This window comes from Carassius auratus, chromosome 46 (assembly GCF_003368295.1).
Source record: "Carassius auratus strain Wakin chromosome 46, ASM336829v1, whole genome shotgun sequence".
In the NCBI taxonomy this organism is placed as follows: domain Eukaryota; kingdom Metazoa; phylum Chordata; class Actinopteri; order Cypriniformes; family Cyprinidae; genus Carassius; species Carassius auratus.
The window spans coordinates 4,751,247-4,773,339 of NC_039288.1; the positions used below are offsets into that span (position 1 = coordinate 4,751,247).

A 22,093-nucleotide genomic window follows, 5' to 3' on the forward strand; every position below is an offset into this window, starting at 1 on the left:
TACACTGGGAAGAGTGTACGTCCATGCAAACATTGATGAAGAAAAAAAAAAGTATGCAATCTGAAACAAAAGCCGACCGAGTATAAAAGTAGCCAGATAGTGTAGGAAAAGCGTGCACTTGGCAACCCTAGTTCTTCTGGCTGTACATAAAAGAAGATTTCATGTTTTTATTATAGCTTGTGAGAGCAGGGGTTTCCTTCTTATTGCCTCTAATGACCTCATTTAACACACTTTGGGAACTTTTGGTAAGGCGATGACATCACAGACTGTTTTGAGAAGACGCTGGATATGGGATTCTGTGAAACCACTAATTATACGGCGGTCTGCTCTGTTATATGTTTGATATTTTGTCACACAAACACAGTAAAGAAAACTGAGTGATTCTGCTTTTGGCTGCTTTAGAAGAGGTTCCCAGTCTTTTTCACCAACAAATTTCAATGGTTTCCACTCTTTCGTCATGGAAAATTGTTTTAAAAATGATTCAATAGAGATCACCGTGCTGGATTTACAGGTACCAGTTTTTAAAATTAATATAATGAAACCATTAAATGGCTGTTTTTGGCAATAAGAGCCTTGGATTACACTCTTTATACCAACATGCGGTTTTACTTTCTCATCAAATCCTGAATGCTTCTTGTCTTCTTCACAATTCATGATATTCTTGACTAGTTGTAATGGAGGAACCTGGAGAGACCTCTTCTGATGGGGTATACAATGATTGCTGATTGTTTTTACAGTAACAAATGCTTTAGGTTTATTTTTAGCTACATTGCAGAGGAAGCTCTTCAGATATCTGTTTCTGTTTTTCTGCTCCTGATCTAAAGCAGCCCTCTCCACGGTTTTGTCCAAACTTGGTCTTGAGAAGTGTGCTGCCAGCAGTCTCTGACTCAGCACAAGAGAGATCTGCTTCTGTGTGCATGCCTCTGGATCTCCCAGCGGTGACCCAGCTGAAATGACCACACATTTCCATGCTAGTCCAGCTGAAAGTGCAGTTTAGCATACTTTGTCTTCCTGGTGCCTTAAAAGTTGGGCTGCGTTCATGTAAATATTAAGCAAGAAAAAAAACCTCAATTTCTAAAGAGAAATTCCTAAGTTCTCAAATATTATTTATCTAGCTAAGCAACCAAGAAACACTTTACAGAGTTTTAAGACACGCCTGATGACTCACAATTGGATATTCTGGGCCTCTTCAGTCACTTTTGACTGAAAAAATAAAATAAAATACATTTTGAATATTGTAAATGTTTAGCTTATTCAGAATTAAATGATACATGGTGACTTAGGTTGCATTTAGCTATGTGAACACACACATACAAAAAAAAATAATTCCTGGCCATGATTCAGATGTGTTAAAGGGTCGAAAATTAAAATGTAACACTTATGACCCGGTCTAGGAAAAAATAAATAAATAAATCAAAAAATTTTTTTTGAAATGGGATGAAACTTGTCTATTTTGTTGCATTAGCTATGTGAACCCACTTCAATAATAATAAAAAAAAGGACATTATTCAAATATGTTAAAGCGTTGAAAAATTAGTAGATATTTGTACCTTCGTGGTCAAAAATGGAAACGGAATGAATGAAAAAAGAAAGTAATAAAAAATTATACATTTTGCATTGCATTATAAAATCCACCCAAAATTCTAAATAATGCAAAAGAATATATAAACAACTATCCATTGGAAAAAACCTGTAATCTGTAATCTCAATTAATTTGATGCTTTTTTTATTACACTGTTAATCACTAAGTTTTGAGAAGAAAACATCCTGATATGAAGTACCAACATGCTCCAGAATATTTGTAACATGACCCGACCTGAAACATTCACAGAGTCAAGTTCGGCAAAACTGATGGAGAGTCAGAGGGTTTGCCGCAATATTAACCACTGCGCATTTTAGACTGAGTCATTTGATTTCCCATGAAGGAATTGCAACAGCCATCATTGTGGTTGGAGATAATGAGGGATAGAGAAAAAGTAGAAATGGAATTTGAAAAGCAACAGAAATGCAGTTCTGGATCTGATTACGAAGAGGCCACTGAGCGAGAGCCATGCGTCAGAAGAGCAGTTTGACCTTGAAAGCTGAAAACACAAACCTCTCAGCTGGGTGAAATATCTACAACATAAAAAAAGCCCATTTTAACCCAACTTGTGTCTGCATGAGGTGCTTTGAAGAAAGAAGCCAACGGCTGTGAAAGTGGAAGATTTTAATGATGGTCACTTATGCAGAGTGTTTCTGATAAGCAAAAGCATACGGCTTGTGAAAACAGCGAATGGTTATTTGGCAATAGTTTGGGAACGCATCCACAGGAGCTCTGGGAGGCGCTAACACAGACTCGGTTAGCATTCTGCTCAAGACAAAACTGCTTGTTTTTTTTTCTTTCCTTTTTTTGTGCGATTCCAAAGTTGCAAGGCTTTCTTCTGTGGAACGGTTTAGTAAAGGGGTGTCCAAACCTCCAATGGGAGGGCCACTATCCTGCGGCGCTGGCTTCTGTCCTAATTAAACACAGCTGAATTAGCTCATCAAGGTCTTCGTGTGAGAACCAGTGATTCCTGATGCAATGTCTTGATGTGTCATATTTAAAGATTGAAGATATGTGAGATATGGCAGACGAAACATCTGAATAAACGGTTTCGGGGGCATTCACACTGAACGTGTTTTTCCATTCCAGTGCGCTAGCATTGTTTTCTATGTAAACATATGCTAGATGGACTTGTTTGACCGTTTGCTGGTTGTGTTGAGTGTTGATTTTTTTTGGCAAATTGTATGGAAACCAATGGGGTTCAGGTTGACCCCTAATACAATTGAGAATCATAGTTTGTACAGCGTTTCCAAAACACATCTGCATGGCAAAACTTTGCATGCACATCCATAACTGTAACTGAGAAACAACCATAAAAACTTCCAGAGGAAAAAAATAGTTGTGATTATCAAGCGGTTTTGAAAATGGAATATGAGTCACAATATTGCCTGCAGTTTTGGTCTGATCCTCACACGATGTTATTGTTTGGCTTCACAGAACTCAGACTGCAGCACACAAGTCATATGGACTATTTTTTATAATACTTTCATGCTGCTTTTTAGTAGCTTAACTGCATCTGGCCAGCATGAGCATTACTCCTTTGTGTTCCACGGAAGAAAGTCAGAAGGGTTTGGAATGACATAATAATCCATTAAAATGACTGTAAGTCCCTGTTTTCAGTTTTCGCTTTTCAGTTCAAATGTCATTATGTTGGAAAATTATCTGTTAGCATTCTAATTATTTACAGAAGGTTCTTAGGTCAACAAAAAAGTAAAGTTGTTACACGTTTCTAAAACCCACACAATGCATCATTCATAAGAAAACTAGAAAAACAAACATTTCTCATTTTTTTTTTACAGAATTTACAAAAGCCTAGCCACTTAACAAAAAGACAAAAAAATAAAAGCATATCTACTTTACTATTCTGGTTTCATTTTACATGAAGTCATCCAAACCATCAAAATCTAATTGAAAAATCTAGTTTCAATCACATACTGTATGCAAACGCAGTCCGAATCGCTTGGCCAACGCATTTCAACCACACAGTGCTATTAAACATAACGTGTGTTACTGAACATCAGTACTCAAGAGAGGGAGTGATAGAGTTATCTAGAAATGTTTGTGCCATAAATCCATTTTTTTTCAGCGAGCTAGATTTGTGACCGAAAACATGCTGAATAGATAAAAGCCTCATTTATCAATATTCTCTTCAAATGGTTGATTTACCATGAAGATAGCTGATGTGAATGAAAAAAATGCATATTTGTGACAGAAATTGTGTTCAGAAAAGCAATTACGTGTCAGGTTACATTCACATACAACACAGATACAGCATAATTTTGCTCCGAGCCAATCAAACGCAGTTTTCCATTCCTACAGTCTCATTATCTTCTGCAAAGATGAAGCGGGGTTTGGCAATGGAAGCTAGAAAAAACACGTCTTGGCTTCTTAGCCAAAGAATAAACATACCGTCCCAAACGTTCTGAATAAATGAATACCATTTCCATTTTCCACATGGCTCGAAACATTCTTCGTGGCATTTTTGAGCATATCAGTTCTCCACAGCTTTCAGAAAAATAAATCGTTGGTGTGCCACTGGAATTTAGGTGAACAGATGTTCTTCTGGAACGTTGTTTTGTCTATTCTGCTATCTTGTGTTTTAAACTTAAAGCAACACTAGAATTGCTCTGTACGAATGTTAGTAAGGCCATCTAACCTAGAAATAAGTGCTGCTCGATATCAGTAGGAGGGTAACTGCAGGTTACGAAACTACAGAACGCGAGTCCAGGATAAAGTTGAGCAGGAATTGAAAAAGATATTTCAGTTTGTTATTCTCATTTCCACTTCGCCAAGCTGAATCCTCAAGGGAAACCTGTGTGTGTGTGTGTGTTAGACCAGTTCCACTTTGGAGTTGGGATACACTGCCACCACGTCGTACCCCTCCGGAGGCTGCACTCGGGCTTTGGCGTGCGTCTCGCAATACAGATTCTCATCGATGAAGAAATATCCTCTCTGCTTTAGATTCAGCCCACAGTCGTCACACACGAAGCAGTCGGGGTGATAGAGCTTGTCTCTGGCCTTCACGATGGTTCCCCTGCGTTATAAGACAGTTCTTAAATGTTATTTATTGTATCTTACTCTTCTGGGATTTTATTGTTAATGGCAGATAGATAAAAGTGTACAAAAGGACAAATCTTATAAAGAGACACTTTTAAGGACTTTAATATTCATGTTTATAAATAAATGTTTCAGTCCAATTTCTACAATTTGGAGCATCCAACTATATTTTCCTTGCAAACATTTAAAATATATTTCCAATGTAAAAAAAAAAAATCTAAGAAATTAATGTATTTATTAATATTATTGAATTCGATTACTATGGTTAACATACAGTGCATCCTCTTGGTTAGTATTATACACCGAAAAATAGAAAATACTTTGGGGCAACTTATAAAAAGAAAAATTTAATTTGTTACTGCCAAATATATTAGTTTTATATATTTGTTTCGGTTTAAACTTGGGGTGTCAATTTTCTATCTTTACCATGAGTGATCGTCGTTCAAATTAACGATCAATTAATCGATACATCATTATTAACCTTAATGCTGCTAAATGCGTCTATTTCAGTGACACGCAGTCACAGGATGAACAAAAGCTACTTTCAAATGCTTTATCAAATTAAATAAAGAGGTTTAAGTCTAAATAAAATGCTATTAGCAGAATTATAAAATTAATATATGTGATTATGATCATTTGATAAAATGAAGATAGCGCGACATACGTTTGGATAGATGCATTTGGAGGTTATTGCTCATGTCTAATTCAGCACAAATCCAATTATTTCTATATTCGCAATGTATTTGTATGTTAAACTATTATTTATAATGTAAACTAGGCTTGTACTTTACATACATTCGCATATAGACGGAAAAGAGCATCTTCTTTACATGATCAAAAATGTTCCTTAAAAGCAGAGTGGACCAGTACACTACGGTCTATTTAAACTGACTAGTGTAACCTTTTATATTTTTGGTTGACTGTATTTTGATAATGAACAGACTGCAATGTTAAGTTTGAATTGCTATAATATGTGGGATGTGTGCAATAGTTGAAACATAAAAAAAAAAAAAAAACATTTTTGGAGTAAGAGATAATCTGCAAATAAGTTTACTTTTATTTTTGCACACACAATAAAAACCGATGTGTGCTTTTGTAAAATAAAGCAAACAAACAGAATGCTCATTGTAATCCTTTCCTTTTCGTGAACTTGTTTGAGCGCCGCACCACACTTCTGTTTTAAATACTAGTTTAAACCATACATTTTGATTTAAAAAATCTTTAAAATCAAATTTTTTTTCCAGAACCTTCCAACAAACAAATAAACGAACAACAAAAAAAGCTACACCATACTTAACATATTTTCTTTATACACAATAAATATTTTTGTCCTTAATTTCACCACAAACAAAGGCAGAATCAGCTATAATATGATATGAAAATAGAGCTTTCACTTAAGATAAAATTTTTTAAAAATTATCAAATGTTTTATTTGATTTAGTTTACTTAGTATAAATAAAAACATTTCAAACAACCTTAAAGTTTACAGTGATTTATTTCTAAAATACACATCTTATTTTTTGTCATGCACTAACAACAACAAACCTGGTTTCTTTTAATGTTTCTATTTTCTATGAAGTGTTATTTTGTATCTTTTTTTTGCACTACACTCATTAAATCTGCTCTACTGGTTTATTTCACAGGTTTGCATTCTATTTGCCATGTGCCTTGTGCTACTTTATCTGTCCTTTTTGTTTATCCACATCCATATTTATATTTTGTATTTGTATTTTTACATTCTACTGATTTAGTGTTTAGTGTTATTTGGGTCTGACAGTGACTCAATTTCAATTTTCTGCATGTGCAGTACATGCGGCAGAACTGGCAATAAAGCAGACTTTGACTTGTTTACTTCTAGAGACACTTAACAAAACTGGTTTAAACCAGAAAACTAATCCAATACTACAGACTTCTATGGATAGACTTGTTAAAAAAGAAAAGAAAAAAAGGGCTGTATGATAATATGGCAAAGAACAAAACCTTTTTTTAAAGCAGGATTAGCAATATGATGTTTGATCAGTAAAACGAATCTAACCCAAGATATAAAACAGAAACAGAAAGCTACTGTTCTGGAGAAATGTCTGTTATGTGAACCTAATGGCGGATTGAATACATATCACTTACCCAGCTCAAAGTACAAGGTTCTCCTGCACATTATAAAGTAACATTAATGGAACATTTGTTCAGTTATCTGCTCTTTAATGATGTTCTTAAAATGCCAGCACAAAAAACATTATTTATACATTGTTCATGGAACGTTTCTGAAATGTTTTGAGTTGGATGTTCTTTAAGCATTTTTTAAACCTTGCTACTTGTTTTAGAGAACATTCAAAAGTAACATTCCCATGATGCTGTAAAACATAAAATCTAATGTTCTCTTAACGTTCATAAAAACGTTTCTAAAACATTTTAAAATCTGGACATTTTGTACCTTCAGAGAACATTCAGAAATAATAACTTTTTTGTAAGCTGAAAATCCACTTCCTATTATTGATCTCAGTGAACAGTTATTTAGAGGCTATAACATCTGTCAACAGCATTTATAAATGAACACCTTGTTTCACACTTCTGTGGAACTTCCTTATCATATGACCTCACCGTTTACTCATTTTTAATAGAAACTGTGGGAAAGTGCCAACAGCGGTAAAGTGACTTGCAGTAATATACTGATCACCTGTGCAGCGAGAGGAACACATGCTGCGGCAGGTCAGCTTCATTTAAACCATTAGTTCACTTCCAGAAAAAACATTTCCTGATAATTTACTCACACCCATGTCATCCAAGATGTTCATGAAGGTCTGAATTGCAGTTTCAGTGCAGCTTCAAAGGGCTCTACATGATCCCATCCAAAGAATATGGCTCTTATCTAGCAAAACCATCGCTTATTTGATTAAAAAAAATACAAATGTATATTCTTTTTAACCACAAATGCACATCTTGCACTAGCTCTGAGATGTGTGTCCACAAATCCATGCATTATGTAATCAGGTAGGAAAGTGTGCACTCCAGTTCATAAAGCAAGGGTAGGAAGTAAAACTAATTTCTCATTTTCTCCCCCAGCTTCAAAAGCGTCCGACATTATCGTTTTACCTTTTTTTGTAAAGGCAGTTTAACCATTTTTGCAGGTCCGCTTCACAAACACTGGGTCGGGTCACTTTCCAATGTGATCATGTAATGCGTGAAGTCCAGCTAGTGCAAGACGAGCATTTGTGATTTAAAAGTATATACGTTTAAAAAAATTTAAGCTGCACTGAAACCATATTTTAGACCTTCAGCCATCTGGTCCCCATTGAAGTCCACTATATGGAGGAAAATCTACTAATGCTTTCCTCCAAAATCTTAATTTCTTTTCGACTTAAGAAAGAAAGACATGGACATCTTGGATGACATGGAAATGTTAGAAATGAACTAATCCTTTAACTATTACAGACACTATGAACTACCACTATTTTTGTGCACTTTTAATGTCAGTAAGTTAAGCTTCGTAGGTTCATGTTCAAAGATATGGAAACAAACTCATATTGGCTTCCTGTGTCACTTGTCGCAGTACTATCAATCTTCTTAATGTTCAGTTGTGGGCTTTTCTCTGCAAATATTACTATTTGTTTAAACAAACTGATATGAAGCACAACTTACACAATGCCGTTTGCGCAGCGTGTGCACTGCGGCAGCTTCTGTAAACCGGGGATTGGTGCCAGAGGAGCCGGTATGGGGCTGCCCAGCTTTGGCACGGGAGATTTGACAGGGGAACGCAAGCCTCTGACACTAGGTTTGTCCACCGGTGAGGTCCCTGAAAGGAAAATAAACTCGAGTCAAGGGCACAGAATATTATATTCAGGGATGCACATGAGTGGTGTGCCACTGCACATGCATGACCAAAATAAAAAATGTGCTGGGTAAATAAGTTCAGACAGCTCATTGCATTCATGCATTGTATTTTTTTAAGCGTAGCCTGCTTTCAAATAATTTTATTTAAAACTCACTATTTATTTTTAAATATAATAGTAATATCACACTGGATTTAAGGTTTTGTTTATTATTTTATGTTAAAAGGGCAATAATGCTATTACTTAAATTAATAATTATTAGATTTTTTTGTAGTTATATTTAAAGGGTAACCAAACCAAACCTCCAGGTGCTCTCATGAGAAGCAGACTGAAACACATTTGTGCATCCCTGCGGAGTAAGATGCATTTACTCCTCTCACTCACACAAAAACAGATTCTGTATTCCTCAAAATGAACAAAAACAGTGAAACGCAAATAATAACACAAACCTTTAATATTTAAATATGGTAAATAATACGAATCTCCTTTATGCATTCAATCCCAATTTATTAATCAGTGTCTTTGTAGCTGACCTTAAATAATCGAATTCAACCGTACTAATGAGTAAAAATAACTTCAGATAAAAACGTCCCAGTCTTTATGCAATTCATAATGGCAGAACAGCTGAAAGGTTTATTTGAGCTTTTTGAATTTACATTTCCTTCAGCCTAAAGGCCCGTTCACACCAAAAATGATAGCTATAAAGATAATTATTGCGTTCCATAAAATGCAACAAAGTAATGCAATTAGTTACTTTTTTAGGGTGTAATGCAATATTGTAATGCATTACTTTTAAAAGTAACTTTTCCCCAAATCTGTCTTAATTCAGTTATGCGGTTTCATTAATTCGCATACAAATTCACTCTTCAAATAGCATTCTTGAATAAATACTCATTTTTTGAGTGAACTCTTGCTTTAAAAAGTGAGGAACAACTCAAAATGAGCGCTCGGCAGCTGTCCCTGGAACAAGAGCTGGCCGGAAATGAATGTCCTTCACGCTTCAGTCTCAGGTCAGATACTATTCTCCACGCAGACGTAGCTGAAAATCACGGGTGTGTGTTAGCTTCAGGGCACTGCTGGGGCCAAGTATGGAGCACAGCTGCCAAGGCCTCCTCCTATTTTCTCCGTTTCAAGCCAAGTTTAGACCCAGGACTGGCGTAGCATGAGCTCAGAGAAAACCACCCTGCTGCTGGATGAGGAAACATCCGAGAAAAAATTACGGATACATGATACAATGGTGCCCGCCTCCGTCAACCGACTGTTGCTGTGTCAAAGTGAGATCATTAACTCTTATTCCCAAGGACTGCTGGGACAGGTTACAACTCCAAACCTGTCAACGAATACCATTATTTACACACTTAAACACTTGATCTCTGAGCCCTGTGGCTCCACAGGCCTTCAATTCAACCTAAGAGAAATAGCTAATTGTATGTATAGTGTGGTCTAGAAGTCTCTCTATGGGATTTGGCTGAGACAAAACATATTTTTAGGCTTAAATGACATAAAGCAAAGCATTTTGTGTTTTTAGCCTGTAAGAGACTAGAGAGCGATCTGGCCCAAAAATGCAGTACATTTACAGAGTACATTTTTAAGCAGCATGACAATTTTAACATAGTGTAGCATTTCTAGTAACAAGCAAATACTCATGTATTGTGATAAAACACCATATCACAGACTTGTTACCAAACAACAACAACAAAAACAGTAGATCGACTGTAACCTGCAGCTTATCATGAAACAAGTGACTCAAAACCAGCTGCAAGTTAATTTTTTTTTTTTTCTGCAGCAGCTTTTTTTGCAGTGTTAAATAATGGTGCAAATACCAGTAAACGGACTACCGCAGATCACCTTGCATGCTTTTAAATCCTCTCCTCCCATAAATGTTGTGTCTCAAAGGGAAACGCCTACAAATGCAAATGCAATAAGGTCAGCTGCAAAGTTCACACTTTTACTGCCAAAAGAGATTTTGCGCCGGTGCAAACTCTCAGTAAATCTGGACCCATTCTGTGCCGTGTTGGACAACACATTCACTTTCAATATGGATAGACAAATTGCGAAGACTATTTACAATGAAAAGCAGATACAGTGCTTAACACTGCAAGCATACAAGCACCTCATCATTCAGTCAGTTTGAGATTTAATTTAAGGCCCACACTTTAGAGTGACACAGCAAAAAATAATGGAAAATCCAATTTTGTTTGGTCTTTAGAATTAACAGGTTTCTGTTTACTAAGATTATACACACACACACACACACACACACACATTACGTGAAAAGTGGACAAAAGTTATTTAGTTTTAAAGGTACAACTGATAAAATCATAGAAACAAATTACTATATAGCACTGTTTTTAACATATTACTGGAAACTAATAACTTTTAAACATAGATTCTGAGAGAGAAATAGAAGGTGAAACTGACCCCCATCCTCAGCTTCCAGGATTTCCTGCAGGTATTTAAAGGAGCCAGATTGTTTGGGAGCTGACACAGGTTCCTCATGGTCCTGAAGCATCCTGTAGACATCTGACTGTGGGTCGAAACCGTTGCGGTTGCCTGATGAATTCACTGGCAGTTCAGGGCTGAAATTGAGAGTAAAAAACACATCCCCATCTCTTTCTCTTCCAGAAACATCTGCTATTGCCATATGTTTTCATACGGAGCAAAACAATCTTTCAGTGAATCAAGGTATTTATAAAAACTGAAAGAATGGAAGCCAAGGTAAGTGCTTAAAATTCAATCAAAACACATTTGTTAAAAATCTACCAGTCAAAACTTTAAACACCGTAAAGCTGCATACTGTACTTCAAAAAGTCTGGCATGAGGAAATATTTTAGGTATCATTTTCTGCCTGTTACGACTTTTGTAATATTCCTCTAAAAAAATGCAATACCCTAAAGACATTTCTCCCCAAAATGGCATGCTTTATCATTTGAAAATAACAGCACGATCAATTAAACTCATATTCATTTTACAAGTTTAACAAGATATAGATTCGTTTATAAACAAGGCACAATTCGACGCAGGATTTTCAGAAAGACTGAATATAAAAGATGATGCTGTGCGACTCTATTGGATCCGACAGTAATGTCCCAGCACACAAGTGAGTAGCTGTTTACATCATCACTATTGCTTTGTCTGTTATTACAGATCATTTGATATGTACCTCGTATGTATGTGTTTTTAACACATAGTCAAATCCGCATCCATCTATCATTTGTGTAGGCTGTCAAACATACACAGCTGTTAACCAATCAGTGGGCGTTTACTTCCGAGTCTAAAATCCATTCAAACAGAAAACGCCTATTCAGACAGAGCGTTATGATGAGTAGGTCAAAACAGGACAGAAATGAGTCTATTACTTCTAGATTATTATGTTTTTTGATGTACAAATCTTATAAGTGACCTTAGAAAACAGTACAAAATGATAAAAAAGGCACTCCATGACCACTTTAAGTATAGAAGGGTTTTGTCATCTACAGAATAAACAGCGGGTTTTACAAGCAACCTACTGCTTCTCATTCACCCTTATCTATCATACAAATACTCTAGTGCTTCAGGAAACTCAAGGGTAGTTTGCAAATATCAGTGCAGCAGATGTTCCCTGACGTCTCTTCTCTCACAATCCAGTTCAACATGAACTGGTTTTTACATAACAATAGGCATGAAGAGCTGTAATATCTTTCAGTCTGAAGTGTTTATTGTTGTGAAGTGGTCTGAGCGAAGACAGGACCTGCACTGTACATTTCCAACATTGCTTCCTTGATAAATCACTGTTTCTCACAGCCTTGTGAGGATCATAAATATCAGTTTCTGGCCGTTGCAACAGCAGTGTGGTTTGTGTTGGCTAGAAGTTATCAGTGTACAGTTAATGTGAAAACAGATCTGACTTAATTTACCTTACGAGCCTCGTCTAATTGTTATTCCAATGAAAAAAAGCTTTATTCCTGTGCATGTGTGAATAGCTGTAAAATGTCACACCTGTGGGGGGAGCCTAGGCCGAGGCCGGCCATCTGCTTTGTTAGGGCACCGTTTCCATTATTTTGTGAATACAGGCCAGCTGGATTGTTGTAGGTAGGTCTGGAGGTGCCGTTATTGTAGGGCACACCGCCTGTGATGGGACTCTTGGGGGACGGACTCATGGGAGTGGGGCTATAGCCGCTGCTGATTGGTCGAAAAGTCTGTGGGAAAAAAAAGTGATTTTTATTCAAATCATTTCTAAATTCCAGAGCAACTTATCCACTTTTTACTAAAAGTGTATCACCTTTGAATTTTAGGTAGCATATGTAATGATGCATCCTGAGCCATTTGAAAATGGCTTAAAATATGTGACCCTGGAGCACAAAACCAGTCTGAAGTCGCTGGGGTATAGTTTTAGCAATAGCCAAAAATACATCGTATGGGTCAAAATGATAGATTTTTATTTTATGCCAAAAATCATTAGGATATTAAGTAACGATCATGTTCCATGAACATATTTTGTAAATTTCTTACCATAAACATATCAAAACATAATTTTTGTTTGGTAATATGCATTGCTAAGAACTTCATTTGGACAACTTTAAGGCGATTTACTCAGTATTTAATTTTTTTTTGTTTTTTTGCTCCCTCAGATTCCAGATTTTTAAATAGTTGTATCTAAGCCAAATATTGTCCTCCTAACAAATCACACATCAATGGAAAGCTTATTTATTCAGCTTTCGGATGATGCATAAATCTAAATTTAGAAAAATGTACACTTAAGACTGGTGTTGTGGTCCAGGGTAACATATGCAGTTCAAGTCAGTTGAGATGTAAAACAAATCATGATACAATTGGGAGTCAGGAGTTACATGAATGTATTTCTGAATATAACAGACTATCTTCAGAAAACCTCACCTTGTCTCTGTATAATGCATATTAAAGTAGTATTTATAAGCACAACTGTAACCTAGGAAATGCTGTTCTGCTGTTGTTCCATAAGCGCCACCTGCTGTCAGAGATTGAGCTTGGGTCTCAAATGCCTTTATGAAGCATAATTTCACAAAGCTAAAGTCAGGCCTTTTTTTACTGTACAAGGTCCATTTTCTGCTGGAAAATGTTGATATAAAATAAAAAATAAAAAACAGTAAGAAAAATCCAAGCTTGGAAATAGCATAAACCCTATGCATATATAAACAGATATATTTTTAGATGTATTATTCGTTTATTTACTTATTTGAAGAAATTTGCTGTATTTTGTCTGAGAAATAATAAAAAGACACTTGTTCATTCATAATTTGCCTTAAATTTCATTTTATTAAAATATTTTTGAAAGCAGGATTGTGAATCGTTACATCCCTATCGAATTGAGATGACTGTACGAGTCGAGCATGATCCATCAGTAAAACAGCCTTGGACAAGTTTACAGATCTGAGATGCACCCAGTAAACAGCTTCCCTACAAATACCTAAATATTTACTGTTGCACACAAATTCCCATCTTATACATTCGCCTCTGGTCAAGTCAGTGCTTGAGTACAAGTTGTAGCAGTCATTTAAGGAAACATATTTGCGTATCCTTCGCAGATGGAGTGGAGATGCTTTTTATTTTTTTTTTGCTAAAGAGTTTGTCTGAAGTAGTGTAAACGTCAAAAAAAGTTTTAATTTAAATAAAAAATCAGCAAGAATCATGTGACAATGAGTAATGATGCTGAAAAATCAGCTTTGATCACAGCAATAAATTGCATTTTACTAAATATTACAGAAAACAGTTATTGTAACAAAATTTCCAACATTACTATTTTACTGTATTTTTGATCAAACAAATGCAGCCTAGGTGAACCGATGAGAATTCTTTCCTTCAGTTAAAACCCTTTATTATTTCAAACATAATTGATAGTGTACCATTTTTAAAACTCCAACACTGAGCCATCATTATTCTAAAGCATTGGGAAACAAGAGCTGAATCAAGAAAATTAATCTGGAATCAACTGTTTAGAGTCAATTCCAAAATGCATGGCATATCCTACTGTGTTTTACAAAAACATATGAGTATTTGAGTTTGGAACGACACAAAGGTGATTAAATAATGACAGAATTCTCTCTCTCTCTCTCTCTCTCTCTCTCTCTATGGTAAATAGACAATCTAAGCAGCGCTCATCTTTCAGCTCCACAGCAGGAGGCAGATAGTTTTTTTTTCTTTATAAATACCCTCACAGAATATAAAATAAGATGGAGAACATCAAGTGCAGTTTTAGTTCCAACATCGCCATCCAGCTTCTGTGCAAAAATGCATGGCAGGTTTACAAAATCCATGTGGCGCTTGAACGTAAAGATCACACGGAAATGATCAGGGATAAAATAATCCTGCTGATGCTTTCATCAAGCTGACTTCAGAAAGATGCAGAAGCTCTTTCAGGTCATCTTAATAAATGTTAGTTAGTTTATTTAATGTCCACAAAGTGGACATTTGACTTGCTCTTTTCTTTTGTATTGTGGAGAAATAACTGAATTACGAATATGTTGTCATCAAGCTCTTTTGTCTTAGAAGACCGTAAACTACTGATTTTAAAAAACTTGCTCAAGTTGAAATATCACGATTTCTTGTTACCAAGAGGAGAAACAGTGTACAGCAGAAACACTTAAAGGTTGTGATGCTTTCACAATAGACGCTGAATGAAAGTTATTTTTGTATTTGACAATTCTGATCTTTGCTTAACTTCAAATAAATATTCAGAGCATGAAACATACCTTTAAAATACCAGGAACCTTTAAAAAAATCTTGGAAAAGCATGGAGGCAATACGAATACAAAACCTCCCAAAAATCAAACTTCACAGAGCAGTTCAATTGATTTCAGATGCCACAAATGTACAGACTCTGGCTATGGGTCAAGATTGGTTTGACCTGAACAGCAGATCATTTATCATCATATTAACATGTGTTATTTTATAATTACAAACATTGTTTGTTTTACAGCATTAGAGCGATGATCCGGCCACTAGCTGATTAGCACTGAACAGAAACATCTAAAGTATTGAAAAAAAAGTTCATACTTGAAAACAATTCAGATACAGGCCAATACAGATTGTTCTTTTACTGGGAAGGAATCATCTAAAAACTCTGGGAACATAAATTGAACTAGACCACCAAACAGACTGTTAGTGAGCATGTAAGAAATATTGCTGCTGCAAATATAACAGACATAAAATAACCCCCATATAGCATAGATGAAACGCCTCATAGCAGATCTATACAGGTGGAGCTGGGGAAGGTGGAGGGTTTCTGAAGCAAGCTGCAACTGCTATGGAAAGCCCTAGTCATATATTTGAATGCTGAGCAGCGAGCTCATTGGCTACCGATACAGGACAGAACCAATCAGCTGTGCCATGTGATAATGATGTCATTCGGTCAGATTGAGTTAGACCTATCGGACTGCACCATCTAGAGTTTCATGGCAGAACTCTGCATATATCATCTATAGTCCTGCTATAGATAATGTTTACAGCCCTGTTGGGGACGCAACACCCAGAGGCATTTCTATAGAGAAAACCGTGGCAGAAATCCTCTTGTTGCTAAAAAAATACCCGTTGAAGACCTGTGTGTTGATGCATGCTTCTTTACTTCACATGTCTGCCACAAAAGGGTGTAACTGCAATAAAAATGGCAGATTTACTAGTCTACACATCTGGTGTGTAGCTTATAAAAGTGCCAGTTTTGTAATCTTACCATGGAAAACCATTCAATTATGTACCTTTTTTTACCATACATTTTAAGTATATAAGCTTAATTTTTGTTATTTAATAAATCCGGATAAGGCTTTTGTCTCATTAAATTGATTTATTTAACCTACACTGAATGAAGGGGATCACTGAAATAGCTGTTTAAACAAACTCACTTTGTTTAACTCTAGCCCTAACCTTAACTCAACTTCAGAAAAATTTTACATGACAACCTTTTAAAACAGTGTGGTGTAAAAATGTACAAATTCTATGTATTATTAAGGAAATAAGAATTTATATTTTGTTTATTTATTTATTTTTATTAATGCTGTTAACATTTATTTTGCTGCAATTTAAATTACTGTTACGCAAAAACAAGATAAATTATTATTGTGAAGAATTTGGTAACACTTTACAATAAGGTCCCATTAGTTAACATTAGTTATTAGAACATTACAGTTAAAAAAGTACATTTGTGACAATATTTATTCATCTGTAATATTAATTCATATTGTAAAGTGTTACTAAACATCAATCAGTTATTTTAGTTGTACTGACTTTTATTTATTAATGTAATTACTACATGAATGAGAACTTCCAGAGAATGATGGACTAAAAAGATGAGGTACAGTGTCCTCATCAGCGGCGATACAACCAAAAATGCTAAATTTAATTCCGTGTTTTTCTTTCTGAAATAAACACAACTTGGACATGTTTTGTATGATTCAAACAGACAGCAATGACTATCCTAAAGTAAACTTAATCATCACTGAGGGCCTACCAGAAACACAGAAAGACCAGAAAAATATTTATGAGGAGTGTTTGTGTCCACTCATAAATCCTGACTATCATCAGGTTTCACCGACCTGTTTTACAATGCTATCCCAGCATGCCCTTTGGCTCTGGGTGATGACCCAGAAAGCCAGAACATTCAGAACCGTCCAAAGAGCCCTGCTACTGCAGCGGACTGCTAGCAATGAAATGAATAAATCTAAACTGACCCCAAACCTACTTTTATTCATTAAGGCTTGCTGTGGGGAAACGACCCCTGATTTATGGAGGTTGATATCGACCTGAACACTGAAAATGAGAAATAGAAGTTGAAGGGAGGACCTGATGGAAACCATATGGCTAAAAAAAAAAAAACACACTCCCAGAATCAGCCGCATAACATAACATCTCCAGCTCACCATCAAATAATACAAAGGAAACTACTAAATATTAGGGATGGCTGTCACAGTGTCTGGGTTGTTGTTCCCCGGGGTTCCACTAGATGTCCTCCTTCTCACGGTGTCTGTCCCAGATCACTTCCTGTTCCCTTATATGGTCACCTTCCTCCTTGTTACGTGATTGATTGTTCACCCCACCTGTCTCCTGTTTCCCAATTATCCTTCTGTGTATAAATACCCAGTCTGTCTTAGTCTATGTTACGGAGTCCTTGTCTGATGTCATTGTGTTTCAGGTCCATCAGTCTTGCTTTGTCTTACCCTATGTGTCTCATTCTCTCGTTCCACCAGACTTCCTCTACCTTTCCGTTCTTCCGAGTTCCCCGTTTCATCCGGTTCCCTTTTTGTTTGATTTGTCTCTCATGACTGTTTATTTTGTATTTACCCCTCTGTTTAAATAAAACCCTTACCTGCATTTGGATCTACCCTCTCTTTGTGTTTTTCCCCAATACCTATCGTGACAGAAGGACTCCGTCATGCCTAGATCCAGCGGTGTGGGATTTCGAATCGGTTCCCCAGCCACCATGGAGGAACGGAGGGGGAGATACCAGAACTTAATCACCCTTCATCAAGAGGGAAGTGAGGTGGGTGGCCTGGCGCAATTGTTTTGGACTATGGCAGTCGGGCTAGGTTACAATGATGCAGCACTAAAGGATTTATTTAATAATTGCCTGGATGATCCTTTACCTTCATGGGAGATGAAGGGGTTAGAGATACTGGACTTTTGGGGGTTTACCAATTACCTGCACCATCGTGCCCAGTGGAATGCAACAACCACACCAGAGTGTCCAGACAAGGCTGCCAGCTCAGCCCCACAGCACAAGATGGGCGCCAGCCCAACCCCACAGCACAAGATGGCCGCCAACCTAGCGTCACAGCCCAAGATGGCCGCCAGCCCAGCACCACAGCACAAGATGGCCGACTCAACGCCACCGACTCCCCATCGTAGAGGGCGGAGGAGGAGACAGGCAGCTGCTGTTCCCGAGGCGGAGCCCGAGGCAGTTCCCGAGGCGGTGCCCGAGGCTGTTCCCGAGGCGGTGCCCGATGCAGTTCCCGAGGCGGTGCTCGATGCAGTTCCCGAGGCGGTGCCCGATGCAGTTTCCGAGGCGGTGCCCGATGCAGTTCCCGAGGCGGTGCCCGATGCTGTTCCCGAGGCGGAGCCGGATGCTGTTCCCGAGGCGGAGCCCGATGCAGTTCCCGAGGCGGTGCCCGATGCTGTTCCCGAGGCCGAGGCCGAGGCAGTTCCCGAGGCGGAGCCCGATGCAGTTCCCGAGGCGAAGCCCGATGCAGTTCCCGAGGCGAAGCCCGATGCAGTTCCCGATGCTGTTTCCGAGGCGGTGCCCGAGGCAGTTCCCGAGGCGGTGCCCGAGGCAGTTCCCGAGGCGGTGCCCGAGGCAGTTCCCGAGGCGGTGCCCGATACTGTTTCCGAGGCGGTGCCCGATGCAGTTCCCGAGGCGGTGCCCGATGCAGTTCCCGAGGCGGTGCCCGATGCAGTTCCCGATGCAGTTCCCGAGGCGGTGCCCGATGCTGTTTCCGAGGCGGTGCCCTATGCAGTTCCCGAGGCGGAGCCCGATGCTGTTCCCGAGGCGGAGCCCGATGCAGTTCCCGAGGCGGTGCCCGATGCAGTTCCCGAGGCGGTGCCCGATGCAGTTCCCGAGGCGGAGCCCGATGCAGTTCCCGAGGCGGAGCCCGATGCAGTTCCCGAGGCGGAGCCCGATGCAGTTCCCGAGGCGGTGCCCGATGCAGTTCTCGAGGCGGTGCCCGATGCTGTTTCCGAGGCGGTGCCCGATGCAGTTCCCGAGGCGGTGCCCGATGCAGTTCCCGAGGCGAAGCCCGATGCAGTTCCCGATGCAGTTCCCGAGGCGGTGCCCGATGCAGTTCCCGAGGCGGAGCCCGATGCAGTTCCCGAGGCGGTGCTCGATGCAGTTCCCGAGGCGGTGCTCGATGCAGTTCCCGAGGCGGTGCTCGATGCAGTTCCCGAGGCGGTGCTCGATGCAGTTCCCGAGGCGGTGCCCGATGCAGTTCCCGAGGCGGTGCCCGATGCAGTTCCCGAGGCGGAGCCCGATGCAGTTCCCGAGGCGGAGCCCGATGCAGTTCCCGAGGCGGAGCCCGATGCTGTTCCCGAGGCGGTGCCCGATGCTGTTCCCGAGGCGGAGCCCGATGCAGTTCCCGAGGCGGTGCCCGATGCTGTTCCCGAGGCGGTGCCCGATGCTGTTCCCGAGGCGGTGCCCGATGCTGTTCCCGAGGCGGTGCCCGAGGTTGTTCCCGAGGCGGTGCCCGATGTTGTTCCCGAGGCGGTGTCCGTTACAGTTCCCGAGGCGGTGACCACAAGGCCGTGGTGGTCTTCGGCTCCGCCCTGGGAGACTCTGGCGGTGACCACGAGGACGTGGTGGTCATCCGCTCCGCCCTGGGGGACTCTGGCGGTGACCACGAGGACGTGGTGGTCGTCCGCTCCACCCTGGGGGACTCTGGTGATGACCATGAGGACGTGGTGGTCTTCCGCTCCGCCCTGGAGGGCTCTGGCCTTGACCACACGGCTGTGGTGGTCATCTGCTCCGTCCTAGTGGACGCCTCAACATGTCCTTCATGGACTTATGTTTTGTGTTTTTTGAGTTCTGTTTCTGTCTGTTCCTTTTAGTTTAGTCTGGCCCTCCGTCCCTCCCCTTGTACCTCCTCCGGTCCTCCTCCCTCCTGGTCTCCCGGTTTTATGTATCATTTCTGGTGTTTGTTCCCCGTGTGTTCCTCTTCTGGCCCTCCGTCCCTCCCCCTGAGCCTCCACCTGTCCGCCTCCCTCCTGGTCTCTGTGTCATGTTTTGTCTTTAAGCGTCTGGTAGCCGCTCCGTAGAGGGGGGGTACTGTCACAGTGTCTGGGTTGTTGTTCCCCGGGGTTCCACTAGATGTCCTCCTTCTCACGGTGTCTGTCCCAGATCACTTCCTGTTCCCTTATATGGTCACCTTCCTCCTTGTTACGTGATTGATTGTTCACCCCACCTGTCTCCTGTTTCCCAATTATCCTTCTGTGTATAAATACCCAGTCTGTCTTAGTCTATGTTACGGAGTCCTTGTCTGATGTCATTGTGTTTCAGGTCCATCAGTCTTGCTTTGTCTTACCCTATGTGTCTCATTCTCTCGTTCCACCAGACTTCCTCTACCTTTCCGTTCTTCCGAGTTCCCCGTTTCATCCGGTTCCCTTTTTGTTTGATTTGTCTCTCATGACTGTTTATTTTGTATTTACCCCTCTGTTTAAATAAAACCCTTACCTGCATTTGGATCTACCCTCTCTTTGTGTTTTTCCCCAATACCTATCGTGACAATGGCACACTCGGTTCAACACGCGCTGGGACCGCGGTTCAACTTAAATCTGACAAAGCATCTGTAATATGGTTAGCTATAAATAACGTGTAAAACAAACATGGTTCAGCTAATATATGTTTCTGTTTATGCATGTGCATTATGGATTCCCACACATAAAAAACATGAAAAAAATGAGAAAATTAAAAAAATGTCATTTATTCCTTCATCACCGGGTGCTGATAGTGCGTGCGCGCAGATGAGACCTGAACACCACATGCTGATATCTGTGTTTAAACTCATTTAAGCTTTGTCAGATTAAACATTTAAGAGCCAGAGGATGCTCGCTCGCTCGCGCGCAGTGAGAAGATTTGTTTATGCACTCATCCAAAGCGAGCAAACCCGCGCCTCAGAACAAGCGCAAGTATAAGCTCTCTCTGAAGTATTGTGTTTAAATGGACAAATTCACACAAAAATTACGTGAAAATTACTGTTTTGGTAAGTATCCTACAGCAGACATAGCCGGCTGAATGTAGACCTTCTGTATCAGTGCATTCTCTTAAAGTGACAGTCTTTATATTAATCGAACAGCAACAACAAAGAAATCACTCACTACTCTTGATTAAAAAGAGTTTGTAACTTTAATAAAGAATAATCTTTAATGATACAGTCAAATATGTGATGCTTTTTTACAAATTATTACTTTATTAAATTTCTGTCCCTAAAAACTAATGCTAGACCTGACCTCCCCCCCCCAAAAAAAGAAAGAAAAAAAATGTTTCTTTTATTTGTATCTTTACCCTTTTGTATTTATTTGTGCTTTTGCTCGTAGTTAGATATATATTTTTAAGTATAGTTTCTCCATAAACATAGCACATACCGAACCATACCGAAACCGTGACTCTAAAACCGTGAAACAAACCGAACAGTGAAAAAGTTGAACCGTTCCACCCCTATTAAATATACATAAAAAAATTATGCAATCTAAGACTTAAAGGCATAGTTCACCCCAAAAATTTAATTGTGATGTTTGTCAGCTTACCCCCGGGGTATCGAAAATGTAGACTTTATTTTTAAGTAGAACACAAACCAAGATTTTTACCTGAAACCGTTGCAGTTAAGTGGCTTTCTTGTGTTTGTTTTTTGTTTTTTTTTGTTTTATTGTATGTTTTAGATGTGATTCTCATCCACTTACATTATAACACTGATGGACTGCAACGGTTTGAGCAAAAAAATATTGGTTTGTGTTCTACTGAAGAAACAAAGTCACCTACATCTTGGATGCCCTGGGGATAGGCAGATAAACATCAAATTTTCATTTTTGGGTGAACTATTCCTTTTAACGAAATAGGTTACCGTACACAAAATGCATGACTATTATTTATTCCTGTGGTGCAAAGCTGAATTTTCTCAAGATTCTTCAGAAATCATTC

At 39.2% G+C, this 22,093-nt stretch overlaps 1 protein-coding gene across 2 annotated transcripts in view; it reads right to left on the reverse strand.

Annotated features, from left to right (window-relative positions):
- Positions 1–2,187: 2,187 nt before the first annotated feature.
- The window catches only part of LOC113063913 (PDZ and LIM domain protein 4-like), a 36,386-nt gene continuing 16,480 nt past the window's right edge, over positions 2,188–22,093 (reverse strand). The window contains exons 4-7 of one of the 2 annotated variants that reach the window (XM_026234339.1): positions 12,445–12,644; positions 10,888–11,045; positions 8,276–8,429; positions 2,188–4,616 (exon numbers count right to left, since the gene is read on the reverse strand). In XM_026234339.1, the coding sequence (XP_026090124.1) occupies positions 4,412–4,616; positions 8,276–8,429; positions 10,888–11,045; positions 12,445–12,644 (717 nt within the window). In that variant the 3' untranslated portion in view covers positions 2,188–4,411. Of the gene's footprint in view, positions 4,617–8,275; positions 8,430–10,887; positions 11,052–12,444; positions 12,645–22,093 lie in introns of both variants that reach the window. The other variant, XM_026234338.1, reaches the window with a different exon arrangement.